The sequence below is a fragment of the Taeniopygia guttata genome, chromosome 9 (genome assembly GCF_048771995.1).
Source record: "Taeniopygia guttata chromosome 9, bTaeGut7.mat, whole genome shotgun sequence".
NCBI classification, from domain to species: Eukaryota; Metazoa; Chordata; class Aves; order Passeriformes; family Estrildidae; genus Taeniopygia; species Taeniopygia guttata.
Window position 1 is genome coordinate 11,716,577 of NC_133034.1, and position 23,512 is coordinate 11,740,088.

Below are 23,512 nucleotides of genomic sequence, written 5' to 3' on the forward strand. Positions count from 1 at the left end.
ATGCACCTTACCATCACTAAATTAATTCCTGCCTTCCTCTATCTTACCTTACAGAACTTAACAGTGACATTTACTAAGTAGATAGTCATCAATAGAAAAACGTGTGGGGTTGTTTTACAGCTGTCTAGTTCTTTGAAGAGTTCCTGTTCTGATCAATGATTCACTGATTTCCATGTAAGGAAAATCAGACCCTTAATCAGCAAGAAGTGTAATGTCAGTTAAAATGTGCAAGGCCCAAACCATAAAAATCATGTAAATGATCAAAAACCAGTTTCTATACTTAGCTGCCCCACTTTAAATCATCCACCAACTAGTTATTAATTATTTATAATCTTAAAATACTTTATTAAGTACTGATAATAATGCAGAAATCCATGTAATAAAACAACTTTAGAGAAAAAGCTACATTGAACTGAGTTGCTATAAATATTGCACTTAGAATTCTTATTTTACATACAAAACTCCTTAAAAAATTGGACAGTTATAAATTAACATCTTCCAAGTAATTGGAATTTGTATGTTTGAGATCAGATGGCTGTGCTGCACATCTTCGGCTGTCAGCCTTAGGAGGGTCTGTTGTCACCTTGTACATGTAATGGATTCCTTTGTGCCAGGTGTGCTTATGTGGACAGGAGGGAAGGAAGGGTCAGCGTGGTCATACTGTTGGCAGTCAGTTGTATTTCTGTGACTTATGCTAAATTAAAATTATTTTTCAAGACAGATTATAGAATGCAGCTGCAGAGTTCAATTTTGACATGTTTTGTTTTTCAAGGCATTTAGGATCTTTGAGTTCTTAGTCTTAAAACTCATGACAAAGCTGTTGGGAAAGACTTTGCCTCTACCATCTTCTTCTACCTGGCCCATGATGATGTAGTTTAAACCTAGAAAGGACAGAATGAGATTACAGATCAGAAATCTGGGACGTCATTTGGTAAGTATAGTTCTTTACCTGTGGTTTCTGTTTGTTACCAATGCCTTCCAACATTTTTTCTTTCCTACCTGCAACATTTACTCCCTTACCCATCTTTGCCATGCTTGTTACACCACAAACTACAGTTATGTAAAAATCAAGCAGATACACAGCTAAGTGTGTACTACATAATTAAATATATAGTGATAGTCTTTAAACTTAGACTGTCAAGTGAGTCTGAGAGGCTCTAGAAGTACCCATCAACACTGGATAACCTAACCACTGTCACCCAGGGTGGAATATGTCTCATTAATTTTGAATATTTTCACATTTGTTCAGCTTGGAGATTAAATGCCCTTAATTCTTTTCATTCCCTTTTCCTCCACAGAGATGTAAATATTTTCTAGATACACACAGAAGCATTCAGGCAAGGTGGACTTAATGAGTGGTAAGACCTGGCTTTGGACAATTTAATTGAATCTGCATATTTTTATGCCTTAGAAGGGTTGGGGATTTGCAAGGTCTTGGGCTAGAAGGAATGGTATCACAGGGATATAAACAGAAAAGTTCAGATATTATGTAATGGCTCTTAAATAATTAATTGAGATTTAGGATGAGAAACAGAAGTGTGTGGTTTGGAGCCAGAAGTCTGCCTAAAAGGAGAGAGTTTTTTTCACCAAGGACATTATTATGTCTCCCAATGTGTAGTTTTCAGATAACTAAAGGCAAAAGCTAATTTCTGATCATGGTTTTTCACTTTGTTACTGCCCACTTTGAGTTAATATGCTTAAGCACTGGTACTATCTGGAATGATATCAGGGTTTTTTTGATACTTATTAAATTATTTTGACTGTTTCCTGCTCTGGCTCCATTTATGTTCTCGTGTTTTACCTGTTTTTAGGCAAAGCTAAAAACAGTTTTATTTTTTACTTAGTTACTTCAATTAAAAATGCTCTCAGTATTTCTTTTAACACCTTTACCACAATTAACTGGAATTTATGTTTGGTGATCTCTGTATAATATTATTTAAAGTAGCTTTTAGCAGTATTGGCTGTTTGCAGATACAAAGTGGGCTTAATACTATGAGTATTTCTGTAAAGCTGTAAATAATTCAGGAGATACACAACAGTGGAACTTGATTTCTGCCATTTCCTGTGAGATACCACTCTTCTAGGTTTAGCAGGCTGTTGTCTTTCCCTTCTGAACAACTGTGTATAAAAACTAGCTCCAAAATGCATATCTGTAAACACAAAATCTATCTCAGCTTCATCCGAGAGATGAAGCTGAAAGTGACATTTTATCTTGCATCACGTGGCTTTTAATTAAAAAAGTTTTCCAAACTCCTGTGATCTACGTGAGCCTAATCCTTTTGCAGTAAAAGAGAAAAATGCAATAAACCCCTGAATTACTGGTTATTTATTTTAATACTAACTGCTGATTATAGAAAGAAAAAAACATGGTGATTTTATTGTTTTTTTCTGGTCATATTTCAAATAGTAGTTTTTACAACTGTTATCTTTTATAAACACACAAAGCAGTTATTACTGTGTACTTACCTCTCCTGATGAGAGGACACTGCTTACACACAACAAGAATCTTGGCACTCATATTCTTGCCAGCTTGTTGGATTGCTAAATTTCCCTCCTTATATACATTAATGATGGATATTGTTGCATGCAGACTGCCAGCCCGTGTTACTGCTGTGATTACAGTTCCAGTTATTACTAGAAGAAAAGACATTTGATATATTTGGTACATTTTTATTATTTTGAGACATAAATTTTGAGGCATCATAAAAATTTATTAATTATATTAGTGCCTAATAAGGAAACAAGCAGTACTGGGAACACTTGCTGAAAATATGAGTATCACTGCTAATAACTAACTCACTACTGTCAAATTTTGGTGGCACCAAATATGAAATTGTTGTACAATGTGTCAGTCTTGTGCAAGCCCAGTTCTCTGATTTCAATTAAAGAGTACAATTTAATACTACTTTTAATGAGTCATTTTCAAATTATGGAGAAGTTGAATTAAAACTCGTCTAGCCAAAATCTGAATTCCCAGCTCTCTGACACTCCCAGATGAGTAGCAGGGTGTTGGAATCTGTGGGTATTGGTGATTCCGAGATTGTAGAAAGTCTCTGTCTTTCTGCCCCGTTGCCAAAGAAGGAGCCATAATTCATCTGTGCTGTTTTCAAGGTTGTTTATTCTTGCTTATCTCTAACATGTTCTGCTGCCCTGCCACAGCTCTGTCCTGCAGGGCAGTGTGTGGGGCTCTGCCCTCAGTGGGATGTTACAAACATTAAATACCAGAAACTACCTGTGCTATATTTACAATAACGTGCCAATATCTGTCACCTACGTTGAACAGCGTGTCCCCAGCCTAAACCAACAGAAAAATGCCAACACTACAGTGAAACATGGAGGGCATGAAGAAGGAGGAAAAGGACAAGACACACCCAATTCCTCCATCTTGTCCCCTTTGAACCCCTAATCTAGAAACCTAAAATTTTACATTTGCACCGGTGTCACACTTAACTATTACTCTTAACAAAAACTCAAAGCTTGTAATTCATCCTGTAAGACTGAAAACTCTTTACCATGGACAGAGATCACAGACAGCGTCTCTGGGGGCTTTGTACAGGGGAGTTCCTGACCCCTGCCAGGGTACCAGACCTGCCAGGGCAGCCAGAGGGAAGCCCCGGATTCCCACAGCAGGGAATAGTTAATTCCCTAAGAACTAGATATTCCCCTGCCAGGGGAGCCCCCGGGAGTTGCCCATCTTGGGGCCCACAAACTACGCGTGGTCAGTAAGTGGAGACCCTTTATGGTTTGGGGTTTTTCCCTACCTGTTTCTTTTGTGTTGGACCAGCCTGTAGGGGCTGCAGGTTGGAAGGGGCTGGTGGTGAGGGCTGGGAGGAGCTCCCTGAGTCCACCCAGCCTCAGGGTACAACCACAGCCTCCCCTGCTGCTTGGGCACCATCAGGCAAAGACGCCCTCAGATCCCTCCAACTTCCTCAAATCTCATGGGATTAGCAGTGCAGTAAGAGAGAGTCATCTTAAAATGAAAAAAGGGTGGTGGCAGACAGTTTTCTCATCAAATTGCCAGGCATGTTATAGGGGATTAAAAAAAGATTGCAGTATTAATAGGGAAAATACCCTGACACATAACTGAATAGATCAGTAGTGACAGATGCTAATACACCACAGACACCATTTTTCCTGACTGATTTATGTCTGTGTACAGACAGCAGTGCTTGGAAGTTTCCATCTCTTCTAATTTCTTTTCAAAGCATTTTGGAAGTGTATCCACTGTATTGTGGAATAGTCAGCAGGTGCAGCATAACATGTATTGGCTGGTTACAGAAAATGGAGATGACAATACAGTAACTGAATCAATGAATCCTGGGGTTGTCTTACATTGTCATTTGCTTTTCAGATTGAGAAGGTATGTTTGTCTCAGATACCTGTGCAGTGCCTATTTCAAAATATCTCCAAGAATGTACTGAGTGAAACACAGTACATATCTAATGTCAGATACATAGATACAGCGGTGTAAAATATTAGCCAATGTATTAATGGTAACTTAGAACTACATATGAGAAAATTTCCCTGAGTCTAAAAACACAGTAGAGAATGAATAAATAAAAAGAAACTTTGCTTCCTTACCAAAGTTGCTTGAACAATAATTGCTTTCCAGAGTCCCACTCCTTTTACACTTCTGCTGACACAGGGCAACTGTAGGTTTCACAGCTTTTTGAAGAGCAAAAAGGAAATAGAAATTGAAATTAAGCATTTGATACAAATGAAAAGCACTATGTTCAAAAAAAGACAAGAAGAAAGAGGAACTATCCTGATGTATGCATGAACTAGACCTGGCATTTCAGGGGATGAGCACCACAGTAACAATATTCCTTTTATATTCCTTTTCTCTGCTGTCACCTCCAGTCATTGTCTTTTCGGGTGTCTCAGCTGTGTCTGTTCTAGTGGCCAGAGAGAATGGGATGCTACTCAAGATTTGTGTGGCATTTGAAGTCTGTCACTGCTGTTGCCATACAGCCCTAGCAGAACACCTGAGTACCACAGCACAATGGTACAGTAACACTTCTGAGAGAGGGGGTGGCCTTTGATTGGAAATTACTGCACTGTGATGAAAGGGATCAGAGTTCAAATTCCTGACCCTTTTTTTCAATGAAATTTTTCACATAGCTTCATGTCAGGTAATGTTGCATAGTTTTTCTTCATTACATTTTGAAACAAGATGTTTGAAGTATGGATTTAACATTAGGGATTGACATTTCCTTTCTGAAAGTGAATGCTTTGTTAATAAACAACTGAATACACTTGGCATCTTTTCCATACTTGAGTTGATGCTCATAGTCTTCATTCCATGAAACATCTTGGGATGCAGTACTTTAAGGGTTTATATGTCCTTTTCAAATTTATTTGGAATTAGTCAGTGACATAGGTATTGGAAACATGAAGGTGAGACTGACAGATTTAAAAAAAAACCTACAAATCCCTACATAACCTTATTTTCCAAGAAAAACTAAATTAGTTATGACAAGTATCTTCACAGTTTTTTGCTTTAGAATGGAGCATTTTGCAAGTTTTATTCAGTCTGTATCTTTTGAAAAAAACCTTCTGACTAACTTTCAATCAGTAGTTTATACTTTTATACTTGTACTTCTTTTTAACTGAATAATTTTACAAGTTTCTAAGAATGAACTAAATGATATTAAAATTACTTTGCCTTTAGTGCAATGGACATGACTGTTAGAAGACCTGCACTTCTTCATTGTTTTGCCTTTCAAATCCTAAGTTTAAAGCTTAGGATTCATCGTTTTTTATTTATTTTGGGCTGGTTTGTTCCTTTTTCTTTCTCCAGTCTTCTTGATATTTCAGTCTTTAGAAAGTTAAATTCCTCCCACAAGGAAAAATGTTTTAAAGAACAAGTTACTATGTCAATGTACAGGTCAGGCAAGTGTTTCCTATCTCAGTGCTATACACAGCACACCAAAAATTAAGAATTTAATGTTCCCTGAGTCTTTCAAGTTAGTGTCCATAGTAGGACATCCAGCAGGTAAATGAGTCCCAGGTGCATGCCAGCATGGTAGCTGCTAAAAATTTATTGAGATGCTCTGGTTTTTCTACATTTAAAACTGGGATTATGTGTTACAAAATAGTCTTGTTCGGTCCTTTTAGGGCACTTTTTTCTTTTTTCCAGTTTAATAAATTTTGGTTGGTGACCAACTTTGCTATGACTTGTCAGCAGAGGCTGTCTGTTGTTTGTAAGGTACTTTAGCAAAACAAGAACTGCAGAAGAACTGAAATGAAAGTTTAGTTTCCTACCACTTTACATATAGGCAGACTGACAGGAAAATGCATTACTTTATCCAATGATATAAGGAAGTCAAATACCTCACCACAGGTATTGGATTAATCTTTATTACTTTTACAAATGTATTTATAGCATTTATTTATTTCTGCAAGTACTAATATTTTTGTGTTACATAAAGATTGACATAATTCTTGAAAGAGCCTACTAAAGTTTAATATTTTATTCATGCCTGGAGTTCTGTGCAAGTTTAAATGGATCTGATTTGCAAGATAATAAGATGAGTCTCTTTGAACTGGACACTTCTGAATGCCAGTGATTGCTCAGAAATGTAACTGAGCTGTAAAGCTTTGGTTTGCTTTGGTTTGTTTTGAAGATCAGAAATGCCGACACTATGCAAAACTGATCACACCTTGAAAGGACTTCTTTTTTCTGTCTGCCTGACAAGTCTTTTGAACACTTTGCCTCTGTTGTCCTCTCTGTTTTTATTTTCTAATACTGATGCTGTCATGAAAATTGATTTGGAGTTAATTGGTAAATTTCACCTCTCTTGCCTGTTCAAAACCCTGAACAGGGTTTCTGACAGCCTGGGTTACTTGAGACCAAGTGTTTCAACCAACAAAGTCATTAACAAGTGCTTGAGAGTGAATAAGAGCTGAATTATTTATTGTTAGAGTCACATCAGAATGATTTACAGGTCACTATGATTTCATTTTTTTAATGTTTATTTTCATTGATTTTGAATACCTTCATTAGCAGGATTAAAGCACCACAGCTGCTTGGTTTCCTGCTGACAAGCCAATGCTGTCCTGATTTGTGATGTGTTTTAAGTACAAATCAGGTTATGTCTTGCAGAAACATCATAAATAATTTGGTTTTCTGCTATAATTGTATCTGAAATGCCTCACATTCAGGTTATAGAAATTCTAAGAATTTATCCCTTCAATATCTCAGTAATGAGGTATTTTTGGCAACACCTTCAGAGAAATCCAGCTCTGATCTTTCATATTTGCTGTCTAGTCTTAAATACAAAAGGAGACTTGGTTTCAGTGAGACATATTTCTCTGTAAGTTCCAATCACTAAGTATTTTCAAATAAAAATTATTCTAGGTGAGTGTCATATTGACAAAGTGTTGACAGAACCTGAAGAACATTTGGCTTCCATACCAATTTTGCTTGATCTTAAAAACTATATGAAGAAAAATACAGTAAGATTTTTACATATCAACCTGTATAGAAGAAAGAGTTCCTTTAAATAAAACTATTTCCCAAAATATTCAGAACTTTTTATTCAAAAGAAATTAGCTTCTCCATTCTTCTATGGAATGTGCTAGTTAACTGTCCAAAATTGAGAAGAGACAGGAAAAGTCTCTCAGGTGAAGTAAGTTACTTTTACACTGAACTCTTGCCTGGATAGATTTCCTTTAATAATGTTAAGTGTATTCTCCCTTGAGTATATTCCAGTACTCCCTTGAGTGTATTAATTTTAATTAATTCCTTCAACATTTAAAATACTAACAAACCGTAAAACTTGAATTTTTAATGTAATTGCTAGTTTGTATTTCTGTAACTCTCTCCTTGTCCTGGAATAATTAACTTTTATAGGAAATGAAATAGAGCCAGTAAGACTTACTTGAGGTAGCAGGGACTGTTGTGGTTGTAGGCAGAGCTGTAGTTCTGAGTAACTTTTTTGGTCTAAATTTATAATGGCCAATAAAACCATCAGCTGTTAAGCTTAAATCAGATAAAAACTGAACAAGCAATTCATTTTTCTCAGACAGAATAGGCCTAAAATAGAAAACCAAAATAAAATATTTCCATTCTTTCACATGTCAAAGCCAAAAAGCATTAATAACATTCTTTTAAAAAAAACAACACTCCAGGCTAATACTGAAAAATATGTGATTCTTTGCTGACATGTCACACACTGTGTTTTGAGGATGAAACTAATTTCCATTAATGACCTAAAACTCTTGATTCCTGACGTTTATGTCAATATGAGTATTGTTAAATTCTTCCAGTGACTCCATTACAGACTTCACTTCCATGAAATGGAAAGGGTCAGATTAGGAAAGAGGGAAAACACATTGAAGAAATCCTGGGGAAGTAAGTAAATGGGGTTTTTTAAAACTTGGTTTTGTTTAGTGAAAAAGATATTGCACAATTGGAAGGGCTATGAAAATTCATGAAGTACTGGATTCTGCAAGTCTTCAACAAAACCCAGCAAAAATAAAATGTTTTGGGTTGTTACTTCTGTGGGCTTACTTTTTATCAATGATTAGATATTGATTACCCAGGACTTCTTCAAAACCCTTAATGAGGTCTTTGAGGTAAAAACTTGTTATTGTATCTTTTTTTTTTTTGGCAGATTATCAGAAATCAGTTTACTCTGATGGCCAGGTCTGACATAACCAAAAGTAAGGGGCTGATTAACTGGAATTCTCTGGATTTACAGCTGCCATGGTGGTTGCCCAGTTTAGACTTTCCTTGCTTTAGTATTGACACAGCCTGTGAATGTAGGAGGGCACTGATGATCAGCTGCCAAGAGCTTTGTTCTGCTTCCTGAACACCAGGACTACAAGGCCAAATCTGAAAAATCTGACCCAGCCTGTGTATTCTGTCTTTTTAGAAAGGGCTGAGAGGAAAATGAGTCACATAAAGTGAGGAATGAGCCCAGGGGCTAGGGAGCTCAGCTGGATCCTTTGTCCTTCAGTATCTATAATCAAAACATACACATTATGTTAATGTTCAGCTACCATTACTATTACACAGTGGTCTAATGAGGCTTGTGGGACAGGGTTAGTCATGGAGAGAGAGAAAATAGAGAAAACCTAGAGAGAGAGAATTTCTACATGTTTAGTTGGAGGTACAAAACACTGCATTTAATTTAAAAGTTAAAATCTTTTAGAAGCCTTGGACAGAACTGTTAGCAAAATGACACATAGTGGTGGTGAAGTTCACAACTAAAGGAAGTTACTCACGCTGGTGGACTGTCTCCACAGTACTTCCCAATTCTTTTAGCATCATTGATCTCCCCACCATTAAACACTGCCACGTAGTCATATCTGCAGTAGTTGTCTCTCTCCACATCAAACTTCTCAAACTTTAACTCTATTAGCTAAAGGGAAAATGGAAATAAGTTGTTTAGATTTTGACATGCAGAATTTATTAATACTTACTGTAGTAATTGACATCTTCATATGAAGTACTATTTAATTTTTCTTTTGATAAAGGAAAACTTTTTAATCCACTTAATTGTAAAGTATTTTAATCTACATGACCTCTCCAATGAATAGTTCAGCATATGACTCTAATATTCTGTAAAACATTTTCTTCTCAGATGTATGCAAGTAACTTCTGATAAAGTTATTTTTATGAGTGAATGTTAGTAGGTGTTAGGTGTTACAATGCTCTTAAAATAACTACAGCAAATATAAGCAACAGAAAAGGAGCCTTTAATGTCATTGCATCATTCAAGATATGCTAAAGAAAAAGCATAGGCAAAGTTGATCTGAGGCATTTCACTGACTTCATTAACAGCAGGACCTAAATCAATGGTTGCCAATGCTGTGTATACTTGATGCAGAATTAAAAACATTAGAAATTAAAATACTGATAGAAAGAAAATTAGCAAATAGTAAGACTAAACCCAAGAGAAAGTAATTACTTAAAAGAACAGTGTTTCCATGTCAGATTTCCATAATTGTTGAGGCTTTACAAGTCATAAATGTGAACTCATATCATACTGGTATTTCCAGTACTTATACTATTATCTCCAATGACTTATATTTATGGATTTTCTACTTAAGGAAAAACAAAACAATGTACAAGAAAACAGAAATGGAATCTACTAATCTGAAATGAAGTCCTGCAGAATGACTCTGTCAGTCATGTGTGGCAAGGAAGGGAAACACAACCTAACTGCTGCATGGAAACAGAGGTAATATATGCATTTAGGTTGCTTCTTTAGATGAGGCACAACAGTATTTAAATCACCTTCCCATAAATGGCACAAATAAGGCTTGAATGACAAGACTGATTTATGCTGATTGTAGATCAACCTTTATAAAGATCTGACTCAAAGATGGTATTAAATCTTCTAAGATTGTACAAAGAAAAAGAAGTAATTTGTACATGGCATGTACTTTATTTGATTACTGATATAGTAAAAGTATCTTGTTCTACATTCATAGTAATGATAGCCTGTTATCACCTGATGTCTTAGGTTTGCTTGGATATCGTTTTGCACTATTAAGATGTTTAAGGCATAATTTTGCTAATTTTTTTTCCCCATGATGTATGAGTAACCTTGGGGGATTTGATTTCAGAGATGACTAACAGGCTTGTTTCAAAACCCTCAGTATCATGATGAAAAAATGCACCTTAAATGGAATACTCATGTGAATAACATGCTTGTGATCAAAAAAGATGGTATAGGAAGAAGTAATCCAACTGGGAATAGAAATGCTAAATTTTTCCACAGCAGGCCATAATATCTACTTCACTATTGTTCAATAAGTGCACTGTGCACTAATAAGTATTTTATGATAGAATAGAAGCTCTTCATGATCAGGAGAAGCTTCTTCATCTTCTGTAATAAATTAAGTAATTATTGGTTTGTATTTGAAGCAATAAAACAAGAGTGCCTTGTTTTATTGCTTACATGCTTATGAAAGGGAAATAGAGATGACACCTAAATTCTGGCAAATGGAAGACTGGGGACCTTTTTCTATGCACTTGAAGAGAGATGCTCATTCACTACTTAATGGAAAATGGCACTGTCAAAATTCTGCCATTTTCCCATGCAAACAACCACTGTTGCAGTACATGAATAATATATATTTGGAAACAGGTAGATTTATGGAATAGAATCATCAAAAGGCACAGGATATAATGCCCTTATTTTTATGCTGATATAGTCTTTCTCAAATCTTCTCTATGAGCTTAGGAAAAGTTCTTAGGTTTATCTAGAGACATTTGGAAAGAACCAAAGTAATCTGCAGTTTACAGATAAGGGTTTAAAAATCACTGCCTATCTATAGGATTGTTAAATGGCCTGTATCTAGCAAACAAGGAACGTGCATTAAAAAGGAATACAGGAAAGACTAAGCTGACATACTGCTTCAGTTCAAGAAAGGAACTGTCTTGGTAAATGCAAAAGTAGGAAAGATCAGAAGAATATATTTATCTGGGGCAGCTTTTTTTTATTTCAAGGATTAGTCATGAGCAGAAGATGAAGAGGAAAGTCATCTTTGTATGTAAATTAATTTAAAAAGCTGAATGTGGCAAGAAAAGCAACCTACCAAACATGCTTGTCAACCAAAACATTCAATCATTGTAGACCTCCTGCTAAGATACAGAGCAGATGGCTCAGCAGCAACCAGAAAATGTGCAGCTAGGATTGAGATTTGCCCTACAGTGTAGAGAACACACTTGTGTTTGCCACGCGTGGCACAAGAGCTCTCTCAGTCTGCTGTCACATCTCCTCAGCTCCTAATGAAGTGGTAACATATGCTCTCATGGCATCTGGCTAATTAAGCAAGCATGTTATGTGATGGAGCCTTCAAAATACGAAATAGAACAAACTGCTTTTATTAAATTCAATCAGCTCTACCTGGGTACCTCAATAGTAAACTGCAGCATCACCAAAAATGCTCAGACATTGTTAGACTTAAATGCAGCATTGGTCATCATCATGTTTGGTGCTGAGATGATCACGCGCCCTGACTTCATTTGCATGGTATTTTTTTAATTAAGAAAATAATGTTTAAACCCTCCTTGGCTTAAAAGCCTCAGCAGTCACAGATGCTTTAACGGGTTTCATTGAGGGGGGTGGTACCAGCGCTGCTGAGGAAGCACAGGAGGCACCGGGGCGGTGAGGAAGAGGAAGGTGGGGTGGCCGGAGCTGTGCCCGTGCTCGCTGTCCCTGCCCGGCCCGCTGTGCCCGCCGGTGCCATCGGGTGTCCCGGGCAGCCGCCGGCTCTGAGGGTCGGTCCCTGCGGCCCTGAAGCTGAGCTGAGCTGCCTTACCTGGTTCTTCGGGGCCACGATGTGCCAGGAGCAGGAGACTCCCGCGGGGTAGTCCCGCTCCGGCCAGTTGGGCGTGTGGAAGGAGCCCGACGGCTTCTCCAGGCGTCCCCCGCAGTACTGGTCCCCTGCAAACAGCGCGGGCTGAGCGCCGCTGAGGGGCCCTCGCCACAGCCCCTCCACACGGCCCAGCCTCCGCCCCTGCTGGGGCACCTCTGGGAAAACACAGCAATAAACGGCAGCGAGACAGAGAGCAGCATTCCTGCAAACGCTGGGGCTGGAGGAGCCATCCCTGCAGCCATGGGGCAGCCACGGTGGGGCCAACGAGCACTCCCAAAGAACTGCAGCCTGTGCGGTGTTCTTGATGGAGAGGGGTCTCTTTTGTCCACATTGCCTGCCCTCAGTTCCAAGTTAAAAACTCCATCAGGTATGTAATCCTTATTTACCATATTACTATGAACCATCTCGTTAAATTAACTATATCGGGTCACAGGTATTTAGTGTCTCTTTCAAGAAGTTGTCAATACAAGGTTACAACTGTGGAGGCCTGATAAATTACTCGTCGCCTTCACTGCCTCTGCCCAACAACCTGTCTAGCCTGGTATCATAGCAATAGCAAAAGCCTTGAAAAAGGGTCATTAACTAGGGCAATACCACCTCCCTGTGACCTCCCAGCCTCTCACTGTTCATACTCTTTCTTCCCAAGCACCAGGTAATGCTTTTATGTTTAATAATACCTGATGAATTTTGCTTTGGTATGTTTTTGTAAGTGGTTTTAAACCAGGACAGAAACAGACAATCCACAATATCCTCTGGTACACAGGCCACAGAGAAAAATCACCCACTCCCTTCCTTTGCAGCCACTTGCTCATCTAGTTTTTATATTGAAAGAGATGGACTGAGGTCCCCAATCACTTCTTCCACACCAGTCATGACTTCAAAGCCCTCTCCTACAATCCCTTTGACTTCCTCTTTTTCAGCATGAAGAAGTTCATGCTGTGCAGTTGATCTTTTGTGTATGTGATGTTCTTTTAACTCTGTCATACTTTGTCTGATTCCTTCCAATAATTTGATCATGTTCAGTTCTGAGATGGGAACATCAGAAAAGCACACTTTATTCAAGATGTACATGCATTATGGATTTATAATGGCGTAATTTTTTGATGTGATTGTTTTGTCTTTATTTTCTTTTCTGAAAATTATTACATTTCTGTTTCTTTTTTTGATACCTATTAGGCACTGGATTGATGCTCAACTACTGTTTTCATAAATTATCTACTTTAAACCTAACATCTCATTCCAAAACAGTAAGAGTCAATTCAGAACTTGCTGTACTGTAGACAAAGTTAGGGTGTTTTCCCTTTATATGCAACATATGTCTATATTGAATTTCATTTGCCCTTTTAATGGCTAGCTATTACCAGTTTACTACTAGGTACAGTTCTTCCACTCTTAGGCTGACAAGTGTTTCTCCTTACTACTTGATGAACTAAGATGACTAAACAGTTACACTTGGCTATTTGCTAAGCAAGGTAATTAATAAATATTTTGAATAGCACAATCCTTAATATCTCTGGCACCACATCTTTTTAAGCTTTAATGTGGCTCTGGGTAGAGCTGAGTTATATTTGTCTTCAGCACATATATAATGGTTAATTACCTCTTTCGTGTGGTTCTGCTGCAGAAAACTTCGCAATGAATCCACTTCCAGCAGTATTAGCATCTGAAGTCATCTGCACCAACATTTTATTGCTGCTGGATACCAGGGCACCTGGTTTCACAGTGCCGCAGAACCTGCCGATGCGCTGCCCGTTGGCATGGCCGCTGTATATATCCACAAAATCGTAGCGGCACAGATTGTCGCTTTCCAGGTCTAAATACCGAAAAGAAAGAACCACCACTTTTCCCTCTGGGACCTGCAGACACAGGGAAGGAGGGAGACATGCATCTGGAAATTGTGACCACATATCTGTTGGATCCCACTGCCTACATGATTGTTTTCTTACCCTTCACATCCTGTCAGATGAGCTCTTTTTGTCAACTATATTCCAGGTAAAGCAGTTTTTAAAGTAACTTGGACCAATCCTTAATACAAAGCACTGGCCATCTCTTACCATTATCTTATTTCTGATCCAGAACATCCCCTAGTCAGGCTCATGCAGTTAATCATAAACCAGTTCAGCTTGGTGTGTTTCTCTTTTTTTTTTTCTACTGAAAGTGTGGAATCAGCCACACAGCTCCCTGTCACCAAGCAAAGTGAGAAAAAAAAATGAATATGAAAAAATATGGAAGCAATTTACCATTTTAAACAAATGAAACGGCCTCTCGCAAGCTTCCTGGTTTGAAGGAGTTTTTTAATTTACTGACATGCATCTTACATTTATAAATAAAATTGGAAACTTCATGGCTAACACTGTACAACCCTAATATTTAGTTACTGGAGTGGCTGCAGTGAAAGAATTATATTTGGAAAGACACTGTAAAACTATAAACAGAGAATCCAAAAGAACCACTAGTGGATGTCCTCAATATAAAAGAGAGTTTTGGTTCTGAAACATCTGAGGAAACATAAGACAGGGCAAATCTTCTTACATGTCTGCATCTGTGGACATTGCAAAAGATACAAGAGTACCGAGAAGGATGTAAATTAAGACAGCATAATAGTTTACAAAGAGGAGAACATTTCCTGGGACATGGTTACAAGCTTTTAAGAGAAAAATCAGCATACTGAGAAGTGAAAACTATTCTAATAAAGCACTTAATGCTGTGTAAGAGAACTGAAGGGAAACAGTATTTTAAGGTATAGAGAGACCCTAGACAGGCAAGTGTAATTATCTGCATTCAATCCATATCATGGTAGAGTGGTTAGCTATTAAAATAATTGCAGCTGTTCTGCTTTACTGAGACACTACTATAATCTTCTGCTTTAAACATAGACTTAATATATCTGCATTAAGTTCATATTTAAGCCATGTTATTTAAGAGTTCCTTAATATTTTTTCATTCCTTAACAGTGACTCATTTTAAAACACTGGTTTGAAATAAATTAAAACTAAACTGTTCCTATATGAAATTGTCAAACTCTTTTACCATTGAGTCTCAACAGTTAAAAATTGCTTGTCAAGTATAGATGGAAGTGCTGTAAATGAAGTGACTGCTTTAACCCACAGAAGATACTGATAGAGGCAGCAGCTCTAGATGTACTGAAAAATGTGTTGTAGGTGTGTTCAGGTTGCTCTTTCATGTGGCTGCTTTTATGTCCAGTGCTGATACTGGTCCTGCAGCAGGACAGACTTCTGCTTGAGCTGTTCTCAGCTGCCCGGGGTCCGTGTGCACACTTCCTGACCAGCTCCACTGCAGTTCCTGCTGCTGGTTTCAGAGAATTTTCCTTTTAAGTTCAAAGTTCTCTCAAAAATGCATTCAGGGCCCCTGTGCTGATACACATCACTGCTACTACTACAAAACCATAACTCGCCTAATCTTGAATTTATTCCTTGAATCACTGCTCTCATATCTAAATCTCTTATTACATTCACTTGTCTTCTGGTCTGAATCACTAAGGAGCATTAAGGCTTGGTCATTTTAACATAAAATGAGCTAAAATGAATTTGGTATACCTGTCAGAAGACCTGAATATTATTTATGGTTGTATTACAAAAGTCTGTGTGACTGGGCAGGTCAATTCAGAAGTGCTGACAGTAAAATTAGTTAGAAAAAGTCAAATTTAGGCAGTTAGATGACAGAAGCCTTTTATCCAGAAGTATGTATGTAAAATAGCAAATGCTATTTTGGGGTGGAACAGTCATTTTCATAAGTTTGTACAACTGGTATGACAGGATGCAAATGGGGCAACCTTTAAAGGTTATCATGCTTTAAAGTAAACTATCATGCCTACTCCTTGCTTATGTTTAGCTGAATTTAGGGAGGTAAGTAATTAAGAGAAATGTGGCAGGCCCTTAATTACAGTTACTACTTACTGCTATTACTTTTATTTTAAAAATATACTTGCTTATTAAAATATTTGTCATTCACAAAAATTTGTTCCGGTATGTTAAATCACTTAAAATTCTGTGGTCTGAGTAGATGACAATCAGAATTGCAGAGGATGGTGGTTTCACATTCTGGCAGCAGTTGTTCCAGTTTGCAGCTACTCCCAAGAAATCTTGTGCTAAATACAGGCATCTTTGCAAAACTGTACTTTTCTTTGATTTCTACCACTTTGCTTCTTTAAATGTTGAGTATTAATGTGCTAAAATCTGCCAATGAGTATCCCAGGACATTTAAAATATTGTTCCGTGAGAAACATGGGGGAGCAAGCAAATGACTCAGTATTGTTTACTTTGAGCCACAGCTGAGCCTGATGCAGTAAGATGGGATACCTCAGAGGGAGAACTGGAAGGAATTCAGCTCTTAAAAGAAAAGGAAAAAAAAAAGAGGGAGGAGTCAAAGGAAGAATGATGTGATGCTTCTTCTGCAGGGTGTGCCTTATTTTTGTTTTATCCATCCAGCTGGTATCTTTCAACAACAGAGGCACCTCATCTTCTGTCTTTCCTTGTCAGAGAGGGCAACTGACCCATATTCACTCTCTGCTTCCCTTCTTATTTTAACTCTATGAACTTCTCTAGGTTCAAAAATTATGATGCTAAACTAATTCAAAGGATGCCTTCCTCCTTGGAAGGCTAAAGAAATTTTTAGAGGGAGTTTTTGTAGAGCATAATTCCCTAAAATCATCTGTGTAGATTACTAACCTCATCAAAAGGGCATGATTATTCCATATATACAACACACCTCAAAATAAGGTCTTGAGATTGTTTTTGGTTATCATTCATTTCAGATATTTCATATAATGTTAATCAAAGTTCAGTTACCTTAAAAGTAGTGAAGCTGTTTTTCTGTTGTTGTTCTGACTGAATACAAAGCCCTCTTCATCAAAATTGCCTGGTTTAGATTATTTACTTTGAAAATAATCTTTCTGGGGGAGGAAACCCCTTAAATGCCAACTTTCATAAATATATTTTGCCTAACTTTTAAGCCTTTATTGTGTTGAATATATTTTGATATATGTTTAATACAAAAATGCTGATTGTATGTTTTGCTACAGCAGTCCCAGGTAGAGTTGAAAAATACATCAGCTACCTGCAAGCCAAATGTATTATTTCTCTCTACTGAGAATGAATGTGCATGTTATTTGGAGTTACATCCTGGGAAGAACCATGATTTCTGCCTAGTTCCTTGTTCTCTATCTCCATCTCCAATTTTAAAAATTTGTATAAGCTTGCTCTTCCTGACAAGGGCACTGCATTATTTTTCTTTTCTGGCAATACAACCAATGTGTAAAGACCTGTGTTCTACCGGAAGGGCAGTTTTACAATGACATAGGAAAATGAATGCTTAAAACATAGAAAAAAATTATTTAAAATATTCTACTCCCTCAGGGCAGATTCCCCAGCTGTCCTAATAAGTAAATTTTTCAAACTTTGCTTATTGTCAGCAAACCTGCTGGAACACAGCTCCTGAACCTACAAAAACATAACCTTACATAACTCTGACAGTTTTCAGTATTATTGTTGCACATAAAGTTGTTGGAGTTTTATGGGAACTAAGCAGTCTGCCAGAAAAATACAGGACAGCAGTCCAGATTCTCAGACTATGTGACACATTTATGTGAGGTGATGGCCAAGAAGGATTACAGAGTATTAAAAGTAAGTGTATATGACATATTTCAGATAAAGCTATATACATTACTATAGGAAAGGAAATAGCTGTACAAATGACTTCTTAGCAAAGCCAGTGAAAAGCTGCTGGGTAGTCTGCCAAGGCTGTAATAGAACCACAAACATGTGCTGAACACTTCTTAGAGCTCTTAGAATAGAGAAGCTGTTTTCTTTAGCCAGCTGAAAAAGTCCCAGTCTCTTGAAATAACAGAACCATAATTGAGTTAGACCCTTCCAGCTTTAGCAAACTAGTTGGAAAGATTTCAGATGATACCTGAATGCTACATTGCTTTATCTGTATTACCCTCTAACATTTTCTAAACCTATTTTCCTCTAAAGAATGAATTAGCTCTCCTTCTGCTTTTCTTTCTGCATTTCTTGTGCAGCTGATGAGATCCTGTAGTTGAGAAAACAAGAGCTTCATGCTTCTTCTGACCCAGACACAAAGTGAATCAATGTCTCTATCAGTCTTGCAGACTTGTCAGCTCCTGCATTAGCAGAATGTTTTCAGAAAGGTGTTCACAGCCCTTGGCTAAAACGGACAGGCAAATGTCTTAGTCACTTTCTAAAACCAGATGCTAAATGAGGAAGACTAACAGTAACTACAGAGTATTTCTTCATGGTAGTATAACTGGCTTTCTTATTTGGGTGCTATTGCAAGCTATTCTGAGCCTCAGCAGTATTTGGTGAAAGGATTTTGTTGTATAAATTCAGACCCTTGAGTGTACCACTTTGCCACAGTTTGGTAAACCATGGTCTTTTTAAAGAGAGTACAGGCTTAGTCTTGCAGGTTTATTCGTCCTTGCCTTCCCTACATCCTTCCTGCACACCCAAAAGACACTGAGCATTCTACAGTTGATGGGGGAAGATAAATCAGCTTGGCTTAGTGAACATAATTGTTTAATAAAACAGGAGTTAAATGGGCTGAAGGCACAAGCAAGCCTGGACTACTCCAGTTGTGCAGCCCTTCTCTGGCTTTGGGCAAACTACAGAGGACAAGCAGGAGGCAGTCAAATGGCAGCACAGCAGAGAACTGGGAGTCAGGGTGATCATGAAACGACAGAAGCCATCGAGTTCCTGCCATTGTCAAGGAAGCTCAAGTGCAGAAACAGCTCTGCTACAGCTTTGTAGTAATGCTTCTCACCATGCCCAGGCTCACCTGGATGTTGGCATCTTGTTAGCAACAGCCACATAAAGCCTGCAATTAAACCACTCTGTACAGACCTTCTAAGTACAATAATTTGTTCTCTTCTCCCTCTACCCCCCATATATGAAGGGCAGATACATGGCATGATTCAGTAATTGCTTCTTTAGTGCTACCTCCATTTGTTATCTAAGCTTTTTTAATGGTAAAAACTTCATGCTGTTATAAGCAAAATTATTATTTCCCTCCAGATTAAATTTTGAACTTTTGAACATCTAATACTGAGTTATACTGGTAAACTAACTTTGTATGTTTTCTCCTTTTATTTAAGGCATGTGTATATGATTCCAAATGCAATTTGCATCTGCTCTTCAGATTGCAAGGTGGGCTATGCTGATTGCTGTCACTTCAGCCCCTCAATAGCAAGGAAGCAAGTTTATGGGCATGCACCATGTTTCACATCCTCTTCTGGATGAGGTGAGACACGGATCAAAGGTAACCTCTAACTAGGCCCCAATAATAACACAACAGAAAGGTGCAGAAAGCAGCTCTGCAGCTTCACTGGGATCTTTCAGATCAAACTATTAAAATCACTTCACTCATTTGGTACGAGAGTTGTTTTAAACTGAACATTGTAAACAGATCAATGTCTCCTGCTCTGCGTCAGCATCTCTATAGTAGCAGGAAACAATTATCCTGTGACATCCTATTCTCCTGCCAACACCTAGCCTGTGATGCAGTCTTTCAACTGAAGTTGTCTTTAGTGATCCTGTCAACACACAGACTAACTTATTTTTTATGCCTTCTGATTTTTACTGTAGGCTCAAATGTCAGAAGAGTTCTTGGTGCATTGTGTCTAAAAAAGAGAGGAAATTTGGTGGGCAGTTTCAGAGGGTTTAATTTGTGCAGATGTGAGGAAGAGTAATGATTCACTCACATCCCCTTCTCTGAGTCTGTGGATAAGGACATCCAGAACAGGAGTATTTAGTCCTAGTTGTTTCATGGAATCTGTTGTCCATGAATATATCATCTCTGCCCTACAGTCTCATTTCAGCATCAAAATATCAATGGTACCACATGGTTCCATTTCACATAGTCATTTATAAATGTAACAACACTTCCCTACTGCTGTCAGCCTGCTGTATGACAGACTCCAGATGTCCTGGCTGGCAGAACACTGCTAGCAGCACACTTCAAGCAAACCTGCCTGAATTTTTTTGGGTTTGATTGAAACATTTTTCATATGTCTTTTTGCCAAGAAATTTTGCTTTTCATACTCACCACTTCAAATCTTTTCTTTGATAGAACTCACTATTGCTTTCCACAGTGACAGAAGGGGAGATGTTTGCTTGCAAGTGGGTTAATTTAAAACAATTAGAGGTGCATCAGAGAAGTCAATGAAAATTTGCTTCTGACACGAGGCAAGGCCAGTTCTGTTTCAACCACTGTTATCATACTATATCAACCCTAAAAGGCTCCAGATAGTTGAGCTACTTTGAGTTACTGACTTAATTATTACACATATGTTACCCCATGTAAAACACAGTTTAACAACAAATAGCTGTTCATTGTCTTCAGCAGTGATTTTGTGGTATTAAAAATTCTTACGGTGATTTTCCAAGTACACTTGCTGTTTGGTGGGTAGACGCCAGGAAATCCTTCACTCCCAATAAACCCTGACTCTCCAGATACAACTCCTCCACATGTAAATGTAGGCCTGAGAATAATAGAAAAAAAAAATTCATTTATTCTTTGTATAAGAGGCACAAACTGTCTTAACAGCTTAAATATTTAAAGCCATTGCTAACATGGAACATGTTTAATTAGTTACATAAAATCACTATTGACATAGAATGTTCAATTAACTACTAACTACTAAGAATTAACTACTTAGGCCTTAATTCTGGGTAGGCACAGACTGTTATCCCTCCCTCCTTTTTTATTTCCTGAAATCAGTGGTGTGCCAATGTGACATATCATTGCAAATTGCTATTGTAGTGGAAAAATAACTATTAAAAAGTCATTAGCAAAGCCCTTTATAGTACATATAATACTAGTTAAAATAGCACTGATAAAAAATTACTTCTCATTCCTTTTTATGTTTTGAATTTATGTTTAAACCAAGGAAGGCTCTGGTACTTTTGTGTACCTCAGTAGCACAACCCACTCTGTGCTGAGCCCCGCTCCTGGTGCTGAGCCCTGTGGCCCAGCTGTGCTCAGGGCTCATCTCAGCTGCCGGCGCCGGCTCCGGACACGCTGCACGGACACGCGAGAAACCCGGGAAAAGCCGTGCGGAACCGCTGCTGCCGCTGGGGCCACGAGGGTGAGCGAACTCCCTGCCAAGCTTCAGTATAACAGGATGCCTCACCCTGTTATACGGTTATGTTAGGGAGGCTACAGATTCCCCGGCACCGGGCTGTCTCGCAGGATCCCGGGCGCCTTGATGCAGTCACGGGCACTGAAACACCCGCGCACCCCACGGTGGGAATGCGACTGCGGGAGGCGAAGAGAGGGGAGGGCAGGCGGTACCTGTGCGGGGACAGGGCGGTCCCTGCGCGGGGACAGGGCAGGCGGTACCTGTGGGGGGACAGGGCAGGCGGTACCTGTGGGGGGACAGGGCAGGCGGTACCTGTGGGGGACAGGGCAGGCGGTCCCTGTGCGGGGACAGGGCAGGCGGTACCTGTGGGGGACAGGGCAGGCGGTACCTGCGCGGGGACAGGGCAGGCGGTCCCTGTGGGGGGACAGGGCAGGCGGTACCTGCGGGGGGACAGGGCAGTGCGGTCCCTGTGCGGGGACAGGGCACGCGGTACCTGTGGGGGGACAGGGCACGCGGTACCTGCGGGGGGACAGGGCAGGCGGTCCCTGTGGGGGGACAGGGCAGGCGGTACCTGCGGGGGGACAGGGCAGCGCGGTCCCTGTGCGGGGACAGGGCAGGCGGTACCTGTGCGGGGACAGGGCAGGCGGTACCTGCGCGGGGACAGGGCAGTGCGGTCCCTGTGCGGGGACAGGGCAGGCGGTACCTGTGGGGGGCGGTGGCGGGACGCGCCGCCGGCAGCAGCAGCAGCAGAGGCGGCAGCAGGAGCAGCAGCGGGACGGCGGGCGGCATCTCAGGGCGGCAGCGGCGACTGGGGCTGGGCTGGGGCCGCGGAGCCGCTACTCCGACCGCCGCCTGATCCTCGTGTGGCTGCCAGGGCCGGGGGAGGAGGCAAAGGCTTCCGCCGCCCTCCGCCCCCAGGGCAGGGGCCCGGGCAGGGCCGCCCTCTCTCGCGCGGGGCGCGGGCGCTGCCCGGGGTGTGCCCGGCCCCGCCCCGGTGCCTCCGGGGGTGCGGGCTCGGCCCGGGACGCCCCGGCCCCGCCCCGGTGCCTCGGGGGGTGCGGGCTCGGCCCGGGACGCCCCGGCCCCGCCCCGGTGCCTCCGGGGGTGCGGGCTCGGCCCGGGACGCCCCGGCCCCGCCCCGGTGCCTCCGGGGGTGCGGGCTCGGCCCCGCGCACTCCGGGCGCTGCCTCCGCGCCCGCGGCCCCGCCTGGAGCCCGCAGCCCCCCGCGACGCGCTGCTGCCGTCCTCAGGTGGCACAGTGCGGGTGTTTGTCCCGAGCATGAATGAACTCAGTGTTACCGGCTGGGCAATCGTCTGCAGCTCCGCCAAAGCTTGAAAAATAGTAATGCTGCTTTGAAATTTCTTCTTTACTTAAATTCTAAAGTAAATTGGAAATGCTTCGTTTTGTTTACCAATGGGTAATCCTGACCCATTTAGTAGCCTTTTCACTCTGGCTGTGAAGGATACTCTTTAAAAGGCTGTGGCAGTGCATGCAGTGATGAACTCAATACTCGGGTGTCTTGCAGATTTTGGGCCAAAGTTGTTCGACTGAGAAAAGAAATTTAAAATTAAGTCAGTGTTCTTATTTTGAACACAGTATTCTTGTTGGACATGGCATTTGAAAAGCACCACATTGTTAGTGCTATTGAACAATGACATACAGATTATCACATCAATAAGTGATAATTTATGTTCTGAGTGTTGCTTCAAAAAGAACCTGTTCCTCTTACTGTTTTTAAGTACTTCTTCCCATATGTGCCTCTTGCTGGAGAAGGAGATAAGTCTGTAGAAGTGCTCAGGCACAGCCAATTGAACAAACTCGAGTAACTAAACAGAAATTCTCCTGCATATAAAGAAGACTATAAGCATATGCTCTTATTTTTAGCTCATTTATTGAGCACTTAACATTCCTATTCCTGCAAAATACAAAGAAGAGTGGTCTCACTACCAAAATACTAAAGAAGTGCTGTTGATTAGAGATGATGTTCTGAGGATTGAACAGGAATTGGATGCTGCAGTTCAGCAGTCGTGATACTTGTACTCTGCTTTCCGCAGTGCTGG

The 23,512-nt window shown here is 40.1% G+C and overlaps 1 protein-coding gene across 2 annotated transcripts; it reads right to left on the bottom strand.

Annotated features, from left to right (window-relative positions):
• Positions 1–314: 314 nt before the first annotated feature.
• Positions 315–23,512, bottom strand: PCOLCE2 (procollagen C-endopeptidase enhancer 2). 2 transcript variants are annotated; one of them, XM_072933267.1, is made up of 9 exons: positions 22,864–23,512; positions 20,743–20,851; positions 13,937–14,192; positions 12,280–12,404; positions 9,232–9,368; positions 7,884–8,038; positions 4,582–4,665; positions 2,467–2,634; positions 315–881 (listed from the first exon to the last, which is right to left on the bottom strand). In XM_072933267.1, exons 1-9 carry the CDS (start codon positions 22,941–22,943, stop codon positions 745–747), a joined length of 1,251 nt encoding a protein of 416 aa, XP_072789368.1. In that variant the 5' UTR covers positions 22,944–23,512; the 3' UTR covers positions 315–744. The 2 variants fall into 2 exon arrangements, with proteins under 2 accessions (XP_072789368.1, XP_030136740.4); XM_030280880.4 differs by lacking the exon at positions 22,864–23,512 and adding an exon at positions 22,155–22,789.

Bases quoted from the DNA above. Each gene is read 5' to 3' on its own strand.
- PCOLCE2 (XM_030280880.4), bottom strand. From the start codon at position 22,732: ATGCTCGGGACAAACACCCGCACTGTGCCACCTGAGGACGGCAGCAGC. The intron at 9,369-12,279 runs GTAAGGCAGCTC...TTTTCCCTTTAG, and splicing joins TCGTGGCCCCGAAGAACCAG to CTAATAGAGTTAAAGTTTGA. The intron at 2,635-4,581 runs GTAAGGAAGCAA...CTTTTCTTCTAG, and splicing joins TTATTGTTCAAGCAACTTTG to TAATAACTGGAACTGTAATC.